The 17,011-nt window shown below is 38.7% G+C and overlaps 1 protein-coding gene across 1 annotated transcript; it reads right to left on the bottom strand.

Moving 5' to 3' along the window:
- Nucleotides 1-3,160: 3,160 nt before the first annotated feature.
- LOC117330779 lies at nt 3,161-16,731 on the bottom strand. The gene is made up of 3 exons (XM_033889261.1): nt 16,486-16,731; nt 7,140-7,457; nt 3,161-4,412 (listed from the first exon to the last, which is right to left on the bottom strand). Exons 1-3 carry the CDS (start codon nt 16,544-16,546, stop codon nt 4,192-4,194), a joined length of 600 nt encoding a protein of 199 aa, XP_033745152.1. The 5' UTR covers nt 16,547-16,731; the 3' UTR covers nt 3,161-4,191.
- Between the last annotated feature and the right edge of the window lie 280 nt (nt 16,732-17,011).

Below are 17,011 nucleotides of genomic sequence, written 5' to 3'. Positions count from 1 at the left end.
TAACCAGGGTACGTAGATGTACAACTGATTTGTTTCGTTCTACACCTGATCCAAGTCAAAAGAGGATATTGTAATGCTGCAGTTCATCTGCATCACCAATTCTGCAAATACTTCCAGTTCAAACGGACCAATCAAGCTCAAAAACACTTACGACATTCTATCAGAAGTGCTTGCTGCTATTAAATGTAGAAGTAACGGGGTCTAAGGTCATATATGTTTTTAAGGAGTAAACGTGCCATTATAGCTGAAAGAATGACGAATTCTGTTTAATCAAGGAACGATAACTTTGTTACTTTGTTTGATAATCATAAGATCATGTTTATGGTAGTTATAGCATGGTACAGCAGAAAACAAAGTTATTTCACGGAAACCGCAGAAAACGACGTTTTTAGTTGACCAAGGACCATAACTCCGTCAAATAAAATCCGGCAAAAGTGGCAATCATAGTTGCCCGAGCCCTGAAGGCAATTCACCTTGTAATCAAGTTTGAAGAAACTCCGTTTACATTTATTGCAGTAATTTCACGGAAACGACAGAAAACGACGTTTTCATTTAATTTAAGGTGCCATAACTCCGTCAAATGAAATCCGGCAATCGAATTTGACCTAGTCACGTTTTGTCTTTTTCTCCTTATAATTTTTAACATTTGAGTCGCTTGAAGGATTTAACCTTGTTACCAAGTTAGATAAAGATCCGTTAACAATTGTCGCAGGTTTTGCACGGAAACGAAGCGTGGCAGACCGTGACCGGACGGACAGACACCAAATTAATTTACGGTGAAAGCTGGGGATAGAAACCAAAACACGACTATTTATTTCATGATCCCGATGTTAACACACCCAACTTACCGATCTATGCATTAGGCTTTGTCTGCAGATAATGTATCTAATAACTCGATCCTCACCTTCAAACCGAAATGCATTTCTTGTTTCAAAAAAAGAGCTAGGCGACACTTTGTGTTCTTGGAAAAATTCTACGAAGCTCAATATATACCAGCTACATGTAGCAAGATTGCAACACTTCGAAATAATAAATGGTTTGCACTATCACGAGTATTCTAAAGAATACACTAATGAGTCGTATTCCAATAGGGCTCACGTTTTTAAATACTGATATTTTCGTAAATCTGTTGAAATCGTAGCAATAAAACTTATTTTTTGGTTTAGTCTCTCCAATACACAAGTCTGGAGTATAAATACATTTTTCCATATCGTAAAACGCGTACCTGTACTACAATTAATGACTTCCGATCATCTATCACAGCATCCCGGCCATTCCCGTTAAGTCTCGGAATCTGCCTTGACGGAATTAGCAGAGCCTTTGCTAAAACAATGTCCGGAAGTTCCTGTTTCGAATCCCGTTGTGTCCTCGTTCCATTTTCCATTTCTGTCACACGTTCACGGGATGTAAATATACTTTTCTTCTGATTGTAAACACACTTCTTGGATTGTAAATGCATTTCCCCGGACGTTGCTCAGATTGCTGTTTGCAAGTGCTACTCTTTCATGAAAAATATACAAAGCTGTTCTTGATTTATTGCTTTTATTATTAATTATCAAAACACAAAAACCTATGAATTTCTGTTGTGAAATCATATGACAAATTTGAATTATAAAGTTTTATTATGAGCTAGTAACACAAAATGATACAACCATACGTACTAGAGAAAACAGTTGATTATTTGTTTTGTATAAATTGAAACACCAATTGTATCGAAAATATATACCAGTATTTCACATATTTTTAGAAAACATACATAAAAACGACTGAACAGAAATTACAAGAATATTTTAAAAGGCATGTCCCTACAAATGTCTGCCACAAATGACAGTTAAATGCATTAAGACACAAGAGAATTATGATAAATAATATGTTTGTATGAATTTTAGGCACGGCTAGTTTATTATACCAGTACTAGATTGACGAGTTTATTAGATACGATAGATGTTATGATACCAAACACTGAAGATTATTCCATCGCTTCACTTAGTACCTATTTCCGGTGTCGCTTTTAGATAATACAATACAGTATGAAATTCCCGTGATGAATATATAGGATTATATCGGAGGTGTAAGTATTGTTTTTCGGCTTCGTATGATCTTCGGTATGTCTCCGTCAGATGCTGAATTACAAAATAAAATCTCTACAAAACAAGAACTGGCGATAACATGACCCGTGTGGTTTTATAATATAGCATGCGATGCGAATGAACTATACATAGAAAACGAGCGAGGTCTACACAAAACATATGGACGGGATATTCAGCTTATTGGTTGTATCCTCGTTGTTTTTTTTTGTGTGTTTTTTGTTTGTTTTTTGTTGTTGGTTTTTTTTTGTGTTTTTTTTTTAACTTTTCTTTATGACCAGAGTAACATGAATTACGTCCCCTTAAATTTGTAATCGCATATTGACCAAACCAATTTTCACCTAATGATAATTTTGTATACACACGATGAACAACAAATTACTTGATCATACGCATGCGTTGCTTTTATTTTATCTTCTGATATGATTTTTTTCTTTAATGCCACTTATTTAAATCGTTCACATGAGCGAGAAACCTACGCTTGCGTGTCGTAGTACAGGTATGTCAACTTCAAACTGATTATGTTCTAAAACTATGGACTTTTACTGAAAGTTTCATTTCAACAATATCATTTATCCACAGGAATCGTTAAGATCAATTGAAATAGAATCAGAAAAATGCTAAAACCGGTTAAAAAAAACCTGGTCATTAAGAAGCTTATACAAACGCATGTGCTTCGTCAGAATATCTCTCATTGAATGTGGAAAGGCACATATGTATACATGAATGCACTTCTGTCACTAGATCTAGCCATGGCTAAAGCATACTTAACATTGAATTACTTTAAGACACAGCTATATATATATTGTACAAAACATCTTTGATGAGCTTGAAATATATCATTTATCTTAAGACTGCCATTGTCACATCATTTAAAGAGCCATTTGTACATCTTTTATGGTCAGATAAAAATGTTTATTTACAACGAAAAAGATGTATATTTATATCGACCAGAAATATGTGATATCTAATAGGGATATATTGTACCTCTAAAGCAACTTACATTATTGTAATTTGTCTTTAAAACAGTTAAAATGTATTACTATTCTATTAAGTTATGTACACCTAAGTTTCGTGTATCTTGATTATTACGTTTAAAGAAATATTACGTTTTAAAAGCGAGATCTTTAAATGAAATATACAATATGCAAAAGACGTAACTTTACGAATGAAATAATAGGCCTATGCCATAACGATATTTTTCTCGGTGAAATAATTGACATATTATCTCAAATAAATAATGATATCTTCCCTTAGATTGAAGGTTGGCTTGCCCCACGTTCCCCTGACCCCAACACCAGACAATTCCCACACTAAATATGAACCCTTTAGTTATTTTACAACAACTAGCTGCGAAAAAAGCTATTGCAATTTACCCAGAGTACCCCGCGAAGACCCACGTGGTCGGATAGATGACCCCCATACCTTTTCATGTCGGGGAATCGAACCCTCGCCGCCAAGTTGAAAGGCGAGAGTATTACCACAGTGCTACCCTACTACACTAAACCTAATGTCTGTCAAAAATGTCTAACGTCTGGTATTGGGATCATAGGAAACACGGACGACTTTATTAAGGCACAGAAAAAACCTGACAACTGTATAAGTATACAGTAGTATACAAAAGGCATTAAGGACGGAGGGGAGGGGAGGGAGATCCCTGGGGGAGGTGGTAATTACCGACTTCGGAGATAGAATATCATGTTGTTGTCCAATTACATTTACATTTTTTGAGGGGTGGGATAGGTGACCATATGCCGACACGACCAAGAAGGAAATCAGTAGATCGGTAGATTCGATTTAGAAATATTAGAAAGATTATGAATTTCAAAGACCACGGCATATTATTCATGTATACTAAGTATTACTATCTATATCCAGAAACTATGGATCATTTTTCCACAGAAAAAAAACTCCCGTGTCATGAATGTGATGGAAATTTACCGGCTCATATTTAAATCCTTCTGTGCATTGTACACTAGAATTCCGGGGTCATGTTGAGATCCATGTTGTCTATCGCCAGAGTGGAAATTTCGCTTTGGAAATCACCGGTTCACAAAACTGTTAAAACAAGGATTTCCGAGAGTCGCTATACATCCCCCTCGGGTCACGATACAGGGGGTGTGGTATGTGCAGGGTCGTAGTTGTCGACGGTACTAATCCCAGTGCTTGTCCGACCACTCAGTGCGGAGTAGGGAGGAGGGGGAGGGAGAGCAGGCTCGTAGGCCGGGGGAAGGGGAGGCTTCACGCTCGGCACATTATTTTCTGAGTAAGGCACGTATCCTTCATAACCTGCCACGGCACTTTGTATTCCTCGTCTACCTCGCCCTGAAAATAACAACAAACAAATACTGTACATATATAAATATATTTCAATTGAAACATGTTTCTTTGTTTTATTGAATTTATCTCCCCGTGAACAGCCAGGGGCATTTTGAGAGACGGCGTCTCCTTGTAGTAGATGGTGGCTACTTCACTCAATAGAACACTGCCGACTACTCGCTTGCTTTCGTCAAACTGTTGTTCTGAACGCGCGACACAACAATCTGGCCAGCTGTCTAGTATAATAGGGCCCTTAGACTGAGTTGACCCGAATCACACAAACGACCATTTCATATCCCCCGTTTTGTGTTCTGTTGTTTGACGTCTACCTTTAATAAGAAACTGTTTCAGACAAGTCTTCCTTGATCGAGATTCATGTTTGTTTGTTTGTTAATTAGGGGTTTAACGTCCTCGCCACAGTCAGGGTCATATGAGGACGGGTGTCAAGGGGAACACCAACAGCCAGGGTCATATGAGGACGTGTGTCAAGGGGAACACCAACAGCCAGGGTCATATGAGGACGTGTGTCAAGGGGAACACCAACAGCCAGGGTCATATGAGGACGTGTGTCAAGGGGAACACCAACAGCCAGGGTCATATGAGGACGTGTGTCAAGGGGAACACCAACAGCCAGGGTCATATGAGGACGTGTGTCAAGGGGAACACCAACAGCCAGGGTCATATGAGGACGGGTGTCAAGAGGAACACCAACAGCCAGGGTCATATAAGGACGTGTGTCAAGGGGAACACCAACAGCCAGGGTCATATGAGGACATGTGTCAAGGGGAACACCAACAGCCAGGGTCATACGAGGACATGTGTCAAGGAGACACCAACAGCCAGGGTCATATGGGGGCGTGTGTCAAGAGGAACACCAACAGCCAGTGTCATATGAGGACATGTGTCAAGGGAAACACCAAGAGCCAGGGTCATACGAGGACATGTGTCAAGGAGACACCAACAGCCAGGGTCATATGGGGACGTGTGTCAAGGAGACACCAACAGCCAGGGTCATATGAGGACGTGTGTCAAGGAGACACCTATAGAGAAAAGCACAGAAAGATAAAACAGTGAGGAAAGAGAGGAAAGGTCTAAGATCCCAAGTGTTGTAATGGGGCAGAACGATAGTCACGCAGAATCTATGAATGTTTAAATTCCCACGCTTACACTGAACGCACCACTGCATAGATTTTTCGTGGTAATTAACGAAGAATACAATTAACAATAAATATTTGATAGTGGTTTTTCTTGATTATTTGAATCTCTCATCAGAATGTAAATTTGATACAATACCGACATCACTCTGTCAAGATATATCGACCATTTCTGATCGAACTTTTGAAACACGAGTCAGCGACATTTTATTTAAAAGGCTGTGTTATTGATTGAAGTATGTGATGATATTTTTGTTGATTTTTAATCATTTTAGTCAAGACATTAGTTTGTTTCATAACACTTTATAAGAGGATAGATGTAACATATATCTACTGTGAATAAAGTTGATGTCGTCCATCAGTTCTTTGGTAATTGGTATACGTAGCAATGTAATCTCGCACATATCCTTTACAATTGATTTCCCTACTTTGAAGTTAGCACAAACAGAATCAATATTAGGGTCACATCAGGTATTGGACCTCTTGCATTGAATCTGTTTTTTGTTTTTTTGTTTTTATTTTTTTAATTTTTAACGAGTACAAAAAGCTTCGAGCTCCCAATTGTCTTTCAAATAAGACGAACTGAAAAATTAACAGCGTCCCTCAATAGGCGGCGTAAATATGACATGGAATGCTTCCATACAAAAGCTTTCGTAAGAAAATATGTAAAAACGACCTAGATTGAATACCCGTGTAATTTTTTTTAATATATATATTTTTTAAGAAACTATAGCCATTTTTGTAAATAATGCTATGCGAAGTAGACAATGTTCATGGAAATGTTACCTGCATGATCGGGACATCTTGCATTTTGCATATCTATATTTCTATTATTTTTAATCCATTTTGATTAATTTTTTTATTTTAACACATATAGTAAGACTTACACAAGTCAAAACATTAGAAAGCATTATTCCCAACAATCGACCAGCTTTGTGCCAAACCTTAGACCTGTAAATTACAATATATTTATAGAAAGGTGGTAGCTTTCAGAGGACCAAAAATGGCGGAATTATTCATGTCATCATACTATGAACTGTGAACGTTTATATTATTTAGTTATATTTCTGTGATTTTAGGAATGCATCACAATTATTTGGCAATGCCAGCTTTCAGACGACACCTTATTTCTCCTAAAGTGTAAGATATGTTCCCCTATGCCCCCTGGGAGACATTTAGTCGACATCCAATCTACCCCAGAGTGCGTATCACGGTCTCCAACACAGCAAGGAATCATGGGAAAAATTAATTCAACAGACAATAGAATCTTTGTAGCGATTCATTGAACATCCAATATTTTCCCATGGTGCATTATGGTCTTTTGTATAGCAATGAATCCTGGGAGAGATTGAAACAACATCCGCTCTTTCCCAGAGTGCATTGCGATCACCTACACATTAAGACAAAACCTCCCTCAAACGCCCAAACTGCATTGCGGTCACAACAAGGAACCATGGGAGATATTGAGTCAACACCAAATATCTCCCAGACTGCATTGCGGCCCCTATACAACAGGAAACCCATGGCATGGGAGAGCTGTATGAGACACCCCCATGACACAAACCGTAATTATACGTACCTGCGTTATAACAATGGGTTGTCTGTATCACAGTGAGACGGCCGGGCTGTCGTCGCTGTACCACCCCCTGGTCATGGCTAGGAGCAGATCTGTTGGACCCACAGGGGAATATGGAGCCTGGTCGTCCCCTCTTTTTAATATAGCAGTAGATTAGTCCTGCGATGAAGCCGATGAAGAGGGCAACACCAATTACTATACCAACTATGGTTCCGGCAAAAGAGCAGCACCTTTCTTTCCGGTAGTCACCACAGCACCCGTATTCACACGTGAATTTATCATGGAGGTTGGTACACACATCGGTGTTGTTGCACCAGACAACTACCAACAAGCAAAACGTGAAACAGTCATGAAAATATAAAAACAAACAAACAACAACAACAACAAAAAAGTTAAAAAAAAAAATTAAAAAAACAACAAAAAACAAGCCTATTATTAAGTGAAATCGTGATTCTAATTTGATGCAGATATAGGAGTCGTTTCATACATAAACCGGACGGATTTTCGCCAATAACGTACGCTATGAATGCATTTTTGTAGGTGATTTTTCCAGCTTTTTAAAATCATCTCGTGTTAGATTCGGAAAATATAGAATGTACGGCAGATACCATGTGGTAACTGGTAATCATTTACTTTTAATTTATAAACTATCAATATCAAATATAAACGAGTTATAACACATTAAATCATTCACTTCTCTTAACTGTGATGGAAACGCAAAGGTTTGTATAATGTAATGTAGCATGGGGGGGGGGGGGGGGGGGGGGGGGGGGGGGGGGGAGAGTAGTACCAAGAGGAAACCCTTGTGTATTAATTTAGATGATATATTACATGTACGGTATTGACAGGATTTTTTCTAATATCATTTACAGAGTTTGAACACACCTGGTGTGCTCGATCACCAGATTGAATCATTTGTCAATGACTATATTATCATGAATGCAATGTGGGTGGCATATACATGTACTAGAACGATGCCCAGGATGTCATTATTATTTATTGTTGCCCATACTGCGGAAATATTGACAATAATTAAAGTCCGATGACCGATCAATAGATTTATTTGCTTTTCATTGATAACCTTCAATTAATTCCCACTAACAACACGCATCAGGCCGTATCTTTATTTGCTGGAACAGCTTCATAATCACCAAAATGATTTAATGTATTTTACGTGCAAAGCGTTGACGTAACGTAGAAACACTAATGATTTATAATCATAATCATCTTAGTGATTGGTACAGTGGTATAACTAATGTTATCTGAGGCGACGTGCAAAGCTTTGACGTAACGTAGATAAACATTTTGTTTCTGTGAATTTTAATATCCTTAACCTGAAGTTTTCCGAGACCTGAATATAGGCCTACTGATGTGGATATTTTAAAGTTCATTTAAGCTTAACATATTGAACGATTTTGGATTTTATGAATTTATGAAAGTGTTAACAGCGAGAGCACTTGATGATAATGTTTTAAATGATGTAAACCTTTTATTTGTCAGAGTGAAGGGAATGGGAGTAAATGTTGTCCAAATGCCGATCTGAGGGTGGGTCGGAAAAATTGCTCATTCTCTGTATGCAAGAAGTTCTGACGTATCTACGTAGTAAGATCGTCAGAACTTTGAAACTTAGCAGAAGCTTAAAATTGCTTAAAAAATCAAAGACCCATTCTTTCATTTGTATCTTCATCTCTTTTACATGTACAAATGTAGTTTTATTGATTTGGGATGGTTTATGTAACGCAATTTCCTAAAGTAAGCGTTTAAAAATAGAGAAACCCGATCACATTGTAACACTATAGCTTACCTACCAGTAACAACACGGTAGAGTAGTAAAAAAACAAACTGTTAAAATATCGCCGATCGATACATAACAGAGATAAGCAAATTGTCGCTTCAAGTACCCAATATTTCCAGGAGTAAAATGAAACAGCATAATACACAATCAACACAATGCCGACGTAGAGAACTAATGTACCCAGGGTTCACTGTTCAGAATAAACACGTTGATTATATCGCCGTTTTTCCAGGCTCGTTATCGATACTACTGGGAGGAATATACAGAGTTGTATAGAAAAGCAAACAATGGTTTCGCCGGATCCAAACATGGCCTAGAAGTTGTGAGGAACTGCCGTTTACATGTTTAGAATTCTATTTTATGTAAATCTTTTGCGATCGATACGTCCAATATAAAATGTACATACTGAGTATATACTAGTCTATCAGAAAATTACCACCTGACGTCATTGCTACATCAATATATTATGAAAGTGTGAGTTATCTGATTTCGTTTGAGATACATCACAAGCAATGAGTTTCATAAATTATACACATGTATACTTTATTGCCAATTATTGGTTTGCTCAAAGACTGCCTCATGATAAGATAATGTCATATAGAGGCGGTTGTCTTTTGTAGTAGCTGGTGGCTATCTCATTGCCAATATTGGCGTCTTATCTTATCAATGAAAATGTTACCATTGTGACGTCATGATTCCGTCATTTGACCAGTGTTGCCATACAATTAATCTACATTGTAATTTAAAAAAATCATATCTCATATCTCCCTTCCGTCATACATGGTTACCCAAAGAAATTCAGTTGGAGTCACTATTTTGATGACCGAAGGTCAACGATTTATTTACCAATAAAAATTGCGCTGCTAGATTTTAGAATATAGAATTAGGATGCTTTCGCCCAAAACCATATGCTTCAGCAATCGGAACACCTCGCCCCCGTCTGCTTGTTTCGGAGAAAATGACGAGGGCTCCGATTGATGCTTCAGAGGATCGACGAACGGACGTTGCCATATAATCCAATATGGTGGCAACCATGTTGCTAATGTCAACACCAATGGAAACATGTAGTACTTTCGATACCGCATGTATAATTTACAGGTTTAATTTTCTGAAGAAAAAAAAATGAAATTTTGGAAGAAGTTTACAGGGAAATTTCCTACAGCTGTGGTTCGCTAGTAAAAGACAAGCCAAAATTTGACATATTAGGCCTATACACGGCCGGCTGGGTGACAGCCTCATAGCCTCGTCAAATTGAAATTAGTTCAACAACACGATATGCCGAATAGTTAATTATGTATGTTACTATCTATGTGATGAAAGTAACTCTGATTTCCACATCCACTTAATGTGTAAATATAAAATTTAATAGTCACGGTGATATTTATGGTACAAGTCTCTAGTGCCTGGTGGAAAGTACACTATGTATCGATCCCAATGTGTCACAGGACCATGTTAGCTGTGAAATATTTATAAGTCTTCTTATACCAATTACTCTTGATCAATTATGTTGTTTGGTGCGTGACGGCTTTGCAATAAAAGTAAGATATTTAATACTGATGGTTAGAGCTTAAGAAAATTAGATAGGGAAACAAAGAGATAAAATGATACAAATAAGGTTTTGACTCCTCAGCGTCCATTGAGCAGACGACACACAAAAGAAAACATTTGATTGAATAAAAATGATCTGGAAGGTTTTGAGATTTGTTTTGTTGACACCTAGCCCATGTGTGCATGCGTGCAATTGTTTGTTTGTTTTTCTTTCCTTTTTATAGACCAATGACACCCGTCCTCATATGGCATGACTGTTGTGAAAGCATTAAACATAAGTTGGCTTCTAAGGACACCGACAGCCAGGGTCATACAGTTGTATTAGCATAGATGTGTAGGGAGACACCGACAGTCAGGGTCGTATGAGGACGGATATTTAGCTTATGGGATCATACGGTGTCAAGGAGACACCAACAGCCAGATTCAGGCGAAAACAAGTATCCAGAAAGCTAAATTCATAAGAGGCCAGGTGCCCAGGGGACGTCACCAGCCAGAATCTAACTGTAAAAGTAAATATCCAAGCAAGCAAACAAAATACAGAAAGAGCACAAACAAGTGTTCCAAGGATATTATAGCAATTTCGGTTTCATTAGTGTCATTTCAATAGTAAAGAAGTTATAAAAGATGTTTTTAAAACAAACTTCCGTTTCCATTGAAAATTACTTGATTGAGGAACTTCACAAATAGGATCCAATTAAAATTAAATCACGTTCTAATTAATTAGCATCCATTACGTGTTACGCGGATTGTCCTTGTGCTGAATTGGAAATTGATTTAAACATATTGCCATGACCATGACGACTTAAAGCTCTTGTCAAGTCGCTGCTGGGAAACACAAAGCAACTTATACACGTACTCGAATCTAGAATTGACTAGCGCCCTTTAATTCATAAGTTACGGCCAGAACATGCCCAATGAAAACAGATAATACAGCTATAACAACGAAACCACAATTTCAACTCAATATCAATTAAATGGAGCCAAATATGGCATTGAACAAATTACAAGTAGAGATCCCGAGTTCTGAAAGGGTAAGCGTCTTTGTCATCGACAATACCCGCCATACAAATCTAGGTCACGGCGACACTCGCCATACAAATCTAGGTCACGGTGACACTCACCATACAAATCTAGGTCACGGCGACACTCGCCATACAAATGTAACAGAGCGCATGATTAATTCAATTTAAATCACTGCCTCCGCTTGGGATCGAACCCGGGACCTCTGGCTTACTAGTCTTATGCTCAACCGATCGAGCTAAAGAGAAGATCTCTCTAGCCGAGCGGTATATTGCGGCTAGTATTTACCAGGGTTACACAAATCTATGTCAAATCCGGGTTGAGTCACATAAAATTGAGAACTAAGGTGATGACAATACGACCACTAGGAAGATCAACAAGCATCGACCATGTTTGACTTCATAACTTAATTACAAGGAATTAAAAAGAATTATCACGATGTCGACCATATAAACTTCTCCGTTGTCTTCATCAACCGGTATCTCTCGAAACCTTGTGTTGTTATCTTAAAGGAAATGATGATAAAGGGAACAAGTCCTTGTATATCGAATCAACAAGGACATGTAAACGGCACACATAATATGTAGGTAGGGGAAGCATGGATGTAACTATCAAGAAATGGAAAAATAACAATAGGGTAACTGAAGTCATTACACTTATTATAAAAAGTAGTTGTAAGCCGAAACTGTTAGGCCTAGTTACGGCGTAAGTGTCGAGGTGATCGACAGATGTTGAAGAGTCTAAAGTGTCTTGATTTCAAGTACTTTAGACATTATCAATGTTCATTTTACTTCCTTTTAACAGTTGAATCCCAACGTACACGATGTTAAGCGATTGGGTGCCCTCCCAGAATCTACCGTTATATAAAAGAACCATAGTACTGAAGCATTCCATGGACACTTCATTCCGTCACCAACAACGCAATTGCAAGTCCGCAAGTGCTTGTGATAATTCTCTGCTTAATTCACATTCAATGAGTTCCGAATGCGTTCTTACATAATGCATGTTACAGTGGTTGCTGAGGGGTAACGAATGTTATGAGGCATCCCCTTGTGTCGTTTGTGTCGGTACATCTCTCTAGTTGCAGTTCTCGGGGGACCTTCAGAGCAAAAAAGTATCCTGAGCATCATGCATGACAAATAGCATACAAAAAGGTTCACACAGAACAAAGGTCTTATATATACAGCTATCAAACAAATAATGACTGGAATTAAAACCCAGGTGATGCATCAATAATGTACACAATGAAAGATATTGGCATTTCTCCAAATAACCATATCAGTACTCTACGATCAGCATATGTGACAGAAAGTGTCATAGCCTATAAGAGTTAATTCTACCTACAATCCATACCTATATGGAAAAGGTCGATCCGGTTACCTAAAGCTGTAACGTATATATACGAAAAACACTGTATTAAATTATTCACTGATGCAGACGATCTATCATGTTTCAGCCTACTGATGAGCTTGGAACCGAGATATTATCGACACCCCAGCCTTTCACCAGTGTTATTTTCCCAAAACGTAATTAACGGATCCACGTTTATCATTGTGTGATATTCGGGTAATAAATAGACGCCTCGATGGATTACAGACTGGTTATATAAGTAATAACACGTGAAAACTAATTGAATCTAGCGATTATCAACCTTCATACAATAATGATGGCTGAACACATCTGTAGACGCAGCAGCCTACTCTTATATTTTTCATTTGAATACTATTGTTATCGTAAGAGATGCAGCCTATTGATTGGATAGAAAGAAATGGTCGTCATCTTGTTCTCATTAAAAGCACACGAGAGTGTGGATGTTGCACGAGGATGTATTCTGTAGGAATCAATGTAGCATAGCACATGATTAATTTAATTTAAATCACTACCTCCGCTAGGGATCGAACCCGTGACCTCTTGCTTACTAGTCTTACGCTCAACCGGTCGAGCTAATGAGAAATTATCTCTAGCCGAGCGTTATATTGCGGCTAGTATTTACCAGGATTACAAACGTAATTATGACGTGGAATACACACTGTGGTAGCGATCCACGTATACGAACATCCTAATATTTGATGAAGACTCCGGATTAAAACTAATCAGGAAAAATGCAATGGCATATTTGTCGACAGAATGCTTCTAGGTAGTTCTGTGATAATCATGTTTCTCTTATCGAAACATGAAAATAATATTTTCCTCTTCATTGACTTCCTCCGTATTGGGCGTTCAACACAATTGTTGTAAATTGCAACACATCCAAGAGAACATAACACATCCTATTAACCAACACAACTCATCCAAACCAACACAACACATCATAACCAACACAACACAACACATCCTAACCAACACAACACATCCTAACCAACACAACACATCCTAACCAACACACCACATCCTAACCAACACAACACATCCTAACCAACACAACACATCCTAACCAACACAACACAACCATCCACACCAACCAACACACATCCTAACCAACACAACACACCACATCCTTACCAACACACACATCCTAACCAACACAACACAACACATCCTAACCAACACACCACACCACCACACACATCCAACCAACACAACACTCCAACCAAACAACAACCAACCCAACACACCACATCCTAACCAACACAACACAACACCAACAAAAACACACACCTAACCAACACAACACCACCAAACCAACCCAACAACACACACACCACCAACACAAAACAGCCAACCAAACACAACACACCAACCAACACAACACAGACACAACCAACCAAAACCAACACAAACCAACAAAACAGCGAAACCAACACACAAACAGCCGAACCAACACAACCAAGCCGAACCAAACACAAAACAGCAGAACCAAAAACACAACAACAGCCAGAAACCAACACAACACAGCCGAACCAACACAAACACAGCCGAACCAACACAACACAACAACACAGCCGAACCAACACAACACAGCCGAACCAACACACACAGCCCGAACACAACACAAACACAGCGAACCAAACACACCAAACAAACAACAACCAACACAACACACCGAACCAACACAAACACACCAACCAACACAACACACCACATCCTAACCAACACAACACACCAACCAACACAACCAGCAACCAAACAAAACAATAACCAAACACAACACAACCAAACCACACAACCACCACCACCAACCAACACAAACAGCCTAACCAAACACACACAAATCAACAAACAAAACACACCGAACAAAAACAACAGTCCAAACCAACCACAACACATCCGAACACAAACACACACAAGCAACCACACAAACCACAACACAACAAACAAGCAACCAACACACACAGCCTAACCAACACAAACACAACAACCACACAGCGACCAACACAACACAACACACACAAACAAACACAGCCAAACCAACACAAAACACACCAACCAACACAACACAATCACACCAACCAACACACCACACCAACCAACAACCAACATCCAACAACACACACACCAACCAACCACAACACATCCGAACCAACACAACAACAGCCGAACAACAAACACAAACACCCTAACCAACACAACACATCAGAACCAACACAACACAGCCAACCAAACAACACCGAACAACAAACAACACACAACAACAAGAAACCAACAAAAACACATACCAACACGACCAACACATCAACTAACCAACACAACACAATCCTAACAACACAACACATCCTGAACCAAAACACAAAAGCCTAAACAACAAACAACCAACCAAACCAACACAGACACTAACCAACACAACACATCCTAACCAACACAACACACCACATCCTCACCAACACAACACATCATAACCAACACAACACATCCTAACCAACACAACAGCCAACCAAACACACCACCAGCCGAACCAACACAGCAGACGAACCCAAAAAACACATCCTAACCAACACAACACATCCTAACCAACACAACACATCCTAACCAACACACCACATCCTAACCAACACAATACATCCTAACCAACACAACACATCCTAACCAACACAACACATCCTAACCAACACAACACATCCTAACCAACACACCACATCCTAACCAACACAATACATCCTAACCAACACAACACATCCTAACCAACACAACACATCCTAACCAACACAATACATCCTAACCAACACAACACATCCTAACTAACACACCACATCCTAACCAACACAACACATGATCATTGTTACCAGTATCTGTTGTACTCGACCATTATAACTATTACAAGCATAAGTTGTCTTAAATTGTGATTATTATTACCAGTATATGTTGTATTAAACCATGATAATTATTACTGGTATATCTTTTATTAACTAATGATCATTATTACCAGTATCTGTTGTATTAAGCCATGATCAGTATTACCAGTATCTGTAGTATTAAACCATGATAATTATAACCAGTATCTGTTGTATTAAACCGTGATCATTATTACCAGTATATGTTGTATTAAACCATGCTCATTATTACCAGTATATGTTGTATTCAACCAAGATCACTATTACTGGTACATTTTTGTATATGTTTTATTAACTAATGATCATTACTACTAATATCTGGGGTATTATTCCATTTTCATTACCATTAGTATATGTTGTATTAGACCATGGTCATTATAGCCTTTCCTATGATTAATGATTTTGACACAGACAGTCATGATCAACACAATCTATCAAAACTCATGTGGCGATCACAGACAGAAACACATGAAATCAACTCCAGCCATTAACGGCATCACCTAAACCGGATATCACAAAGGTACATAGATACAATGTACAAAATAATGGTTTCGGGTTGATATAGAAACAGGTGGCACCATTACATTAGTGGTAGGACAGAGAGAGAGAGAGAGAGAGAGAGAGAGAGAGAGAGAGGGGGAGAGAGAGAGAGAGAGAAAGAGGGGAGAGAGAGAGAAGAGACATTGAAGTCTTTGGCCGTGCAATGAAGAAAACTTACCTGTAATGAATTGGATAAAAACGACCAAAAACACCTCCATGGGACAAAACGAGGAATTCATCAACAGCACTTGATAATTCTGTCATGGATTAAGTCAATGCCATTGTCCCTGAAGCCGAAATTCAGCTAGCAGATCATGTCCTATGTCTACCCAGGATATACTGAAGTGTCGTTAACACAGAAACTGTACTATAACACACGTCAAAATATCGATATTGAAATATTTACTTCAGGTATCCCTACATAGTGAAAGCTAGGCAGCATATTCACAGATCAATTTTTTCAGTAGTGTCGCGATTCCATAGACTAGTGTGGCAACCACTGTGTGGGATACTGATGGTGTACCCGGTGTCACTGTATGAGAGGGTGGATATATACCCAGTGTCACTGTTTGGGAGCGTGGATATCTGCCCTTTGTCACTGTATGGGAGGGTGGGTATCTACCCGGCGCTATTGTAATGGAGGGTGGATATCTACCCGGTGTCACTGTATGGGAGGGTGGATATCTACCTGGTGTCACTGTATG

The sequence above is a fragment of the Pecten maximus genome, chromosome 7 (genome assembly GCF_902652985.1).
Source record: "Pecten maximus chromosome 7, xPecMax1.1, whole genome shotgun sequence".
NCBI classification, from domain to species: Eukaryota; Metazoa; Mollusca; class Bivalvia; order Pectinida; family Pectinidae; genus Pecten; species Pecten maximus.
The sequence above is the reverse complement of the archived record's forward strand: the minus strand, read 5'-3'. Positions and strand labels throughout refer to the sequence as shown.

Coding starts and splice junctions, on each gene's coding strand:
- LOC117330779 (XM_033889261.1), bottom strand. CDS start 16,546: ATGAATTCCTCGTTTTGTCCCATGGAGGTGTTTTTGGTCGTTTTTATC. Junction 7,458..16,485: donor TTTTATCCAATTCATTACAG/GTAAGTTTTCTT, acceptor GCTTGTTGGTAG/TTGTCTGGTGCAACAACACC. Junction 4,413..7,139: donor AACCCATTGTTATAACGCAG/GTACGTATAATT, acceptor TGTTATTTTCAG/GGCGAGGTAGACGAGGAATA.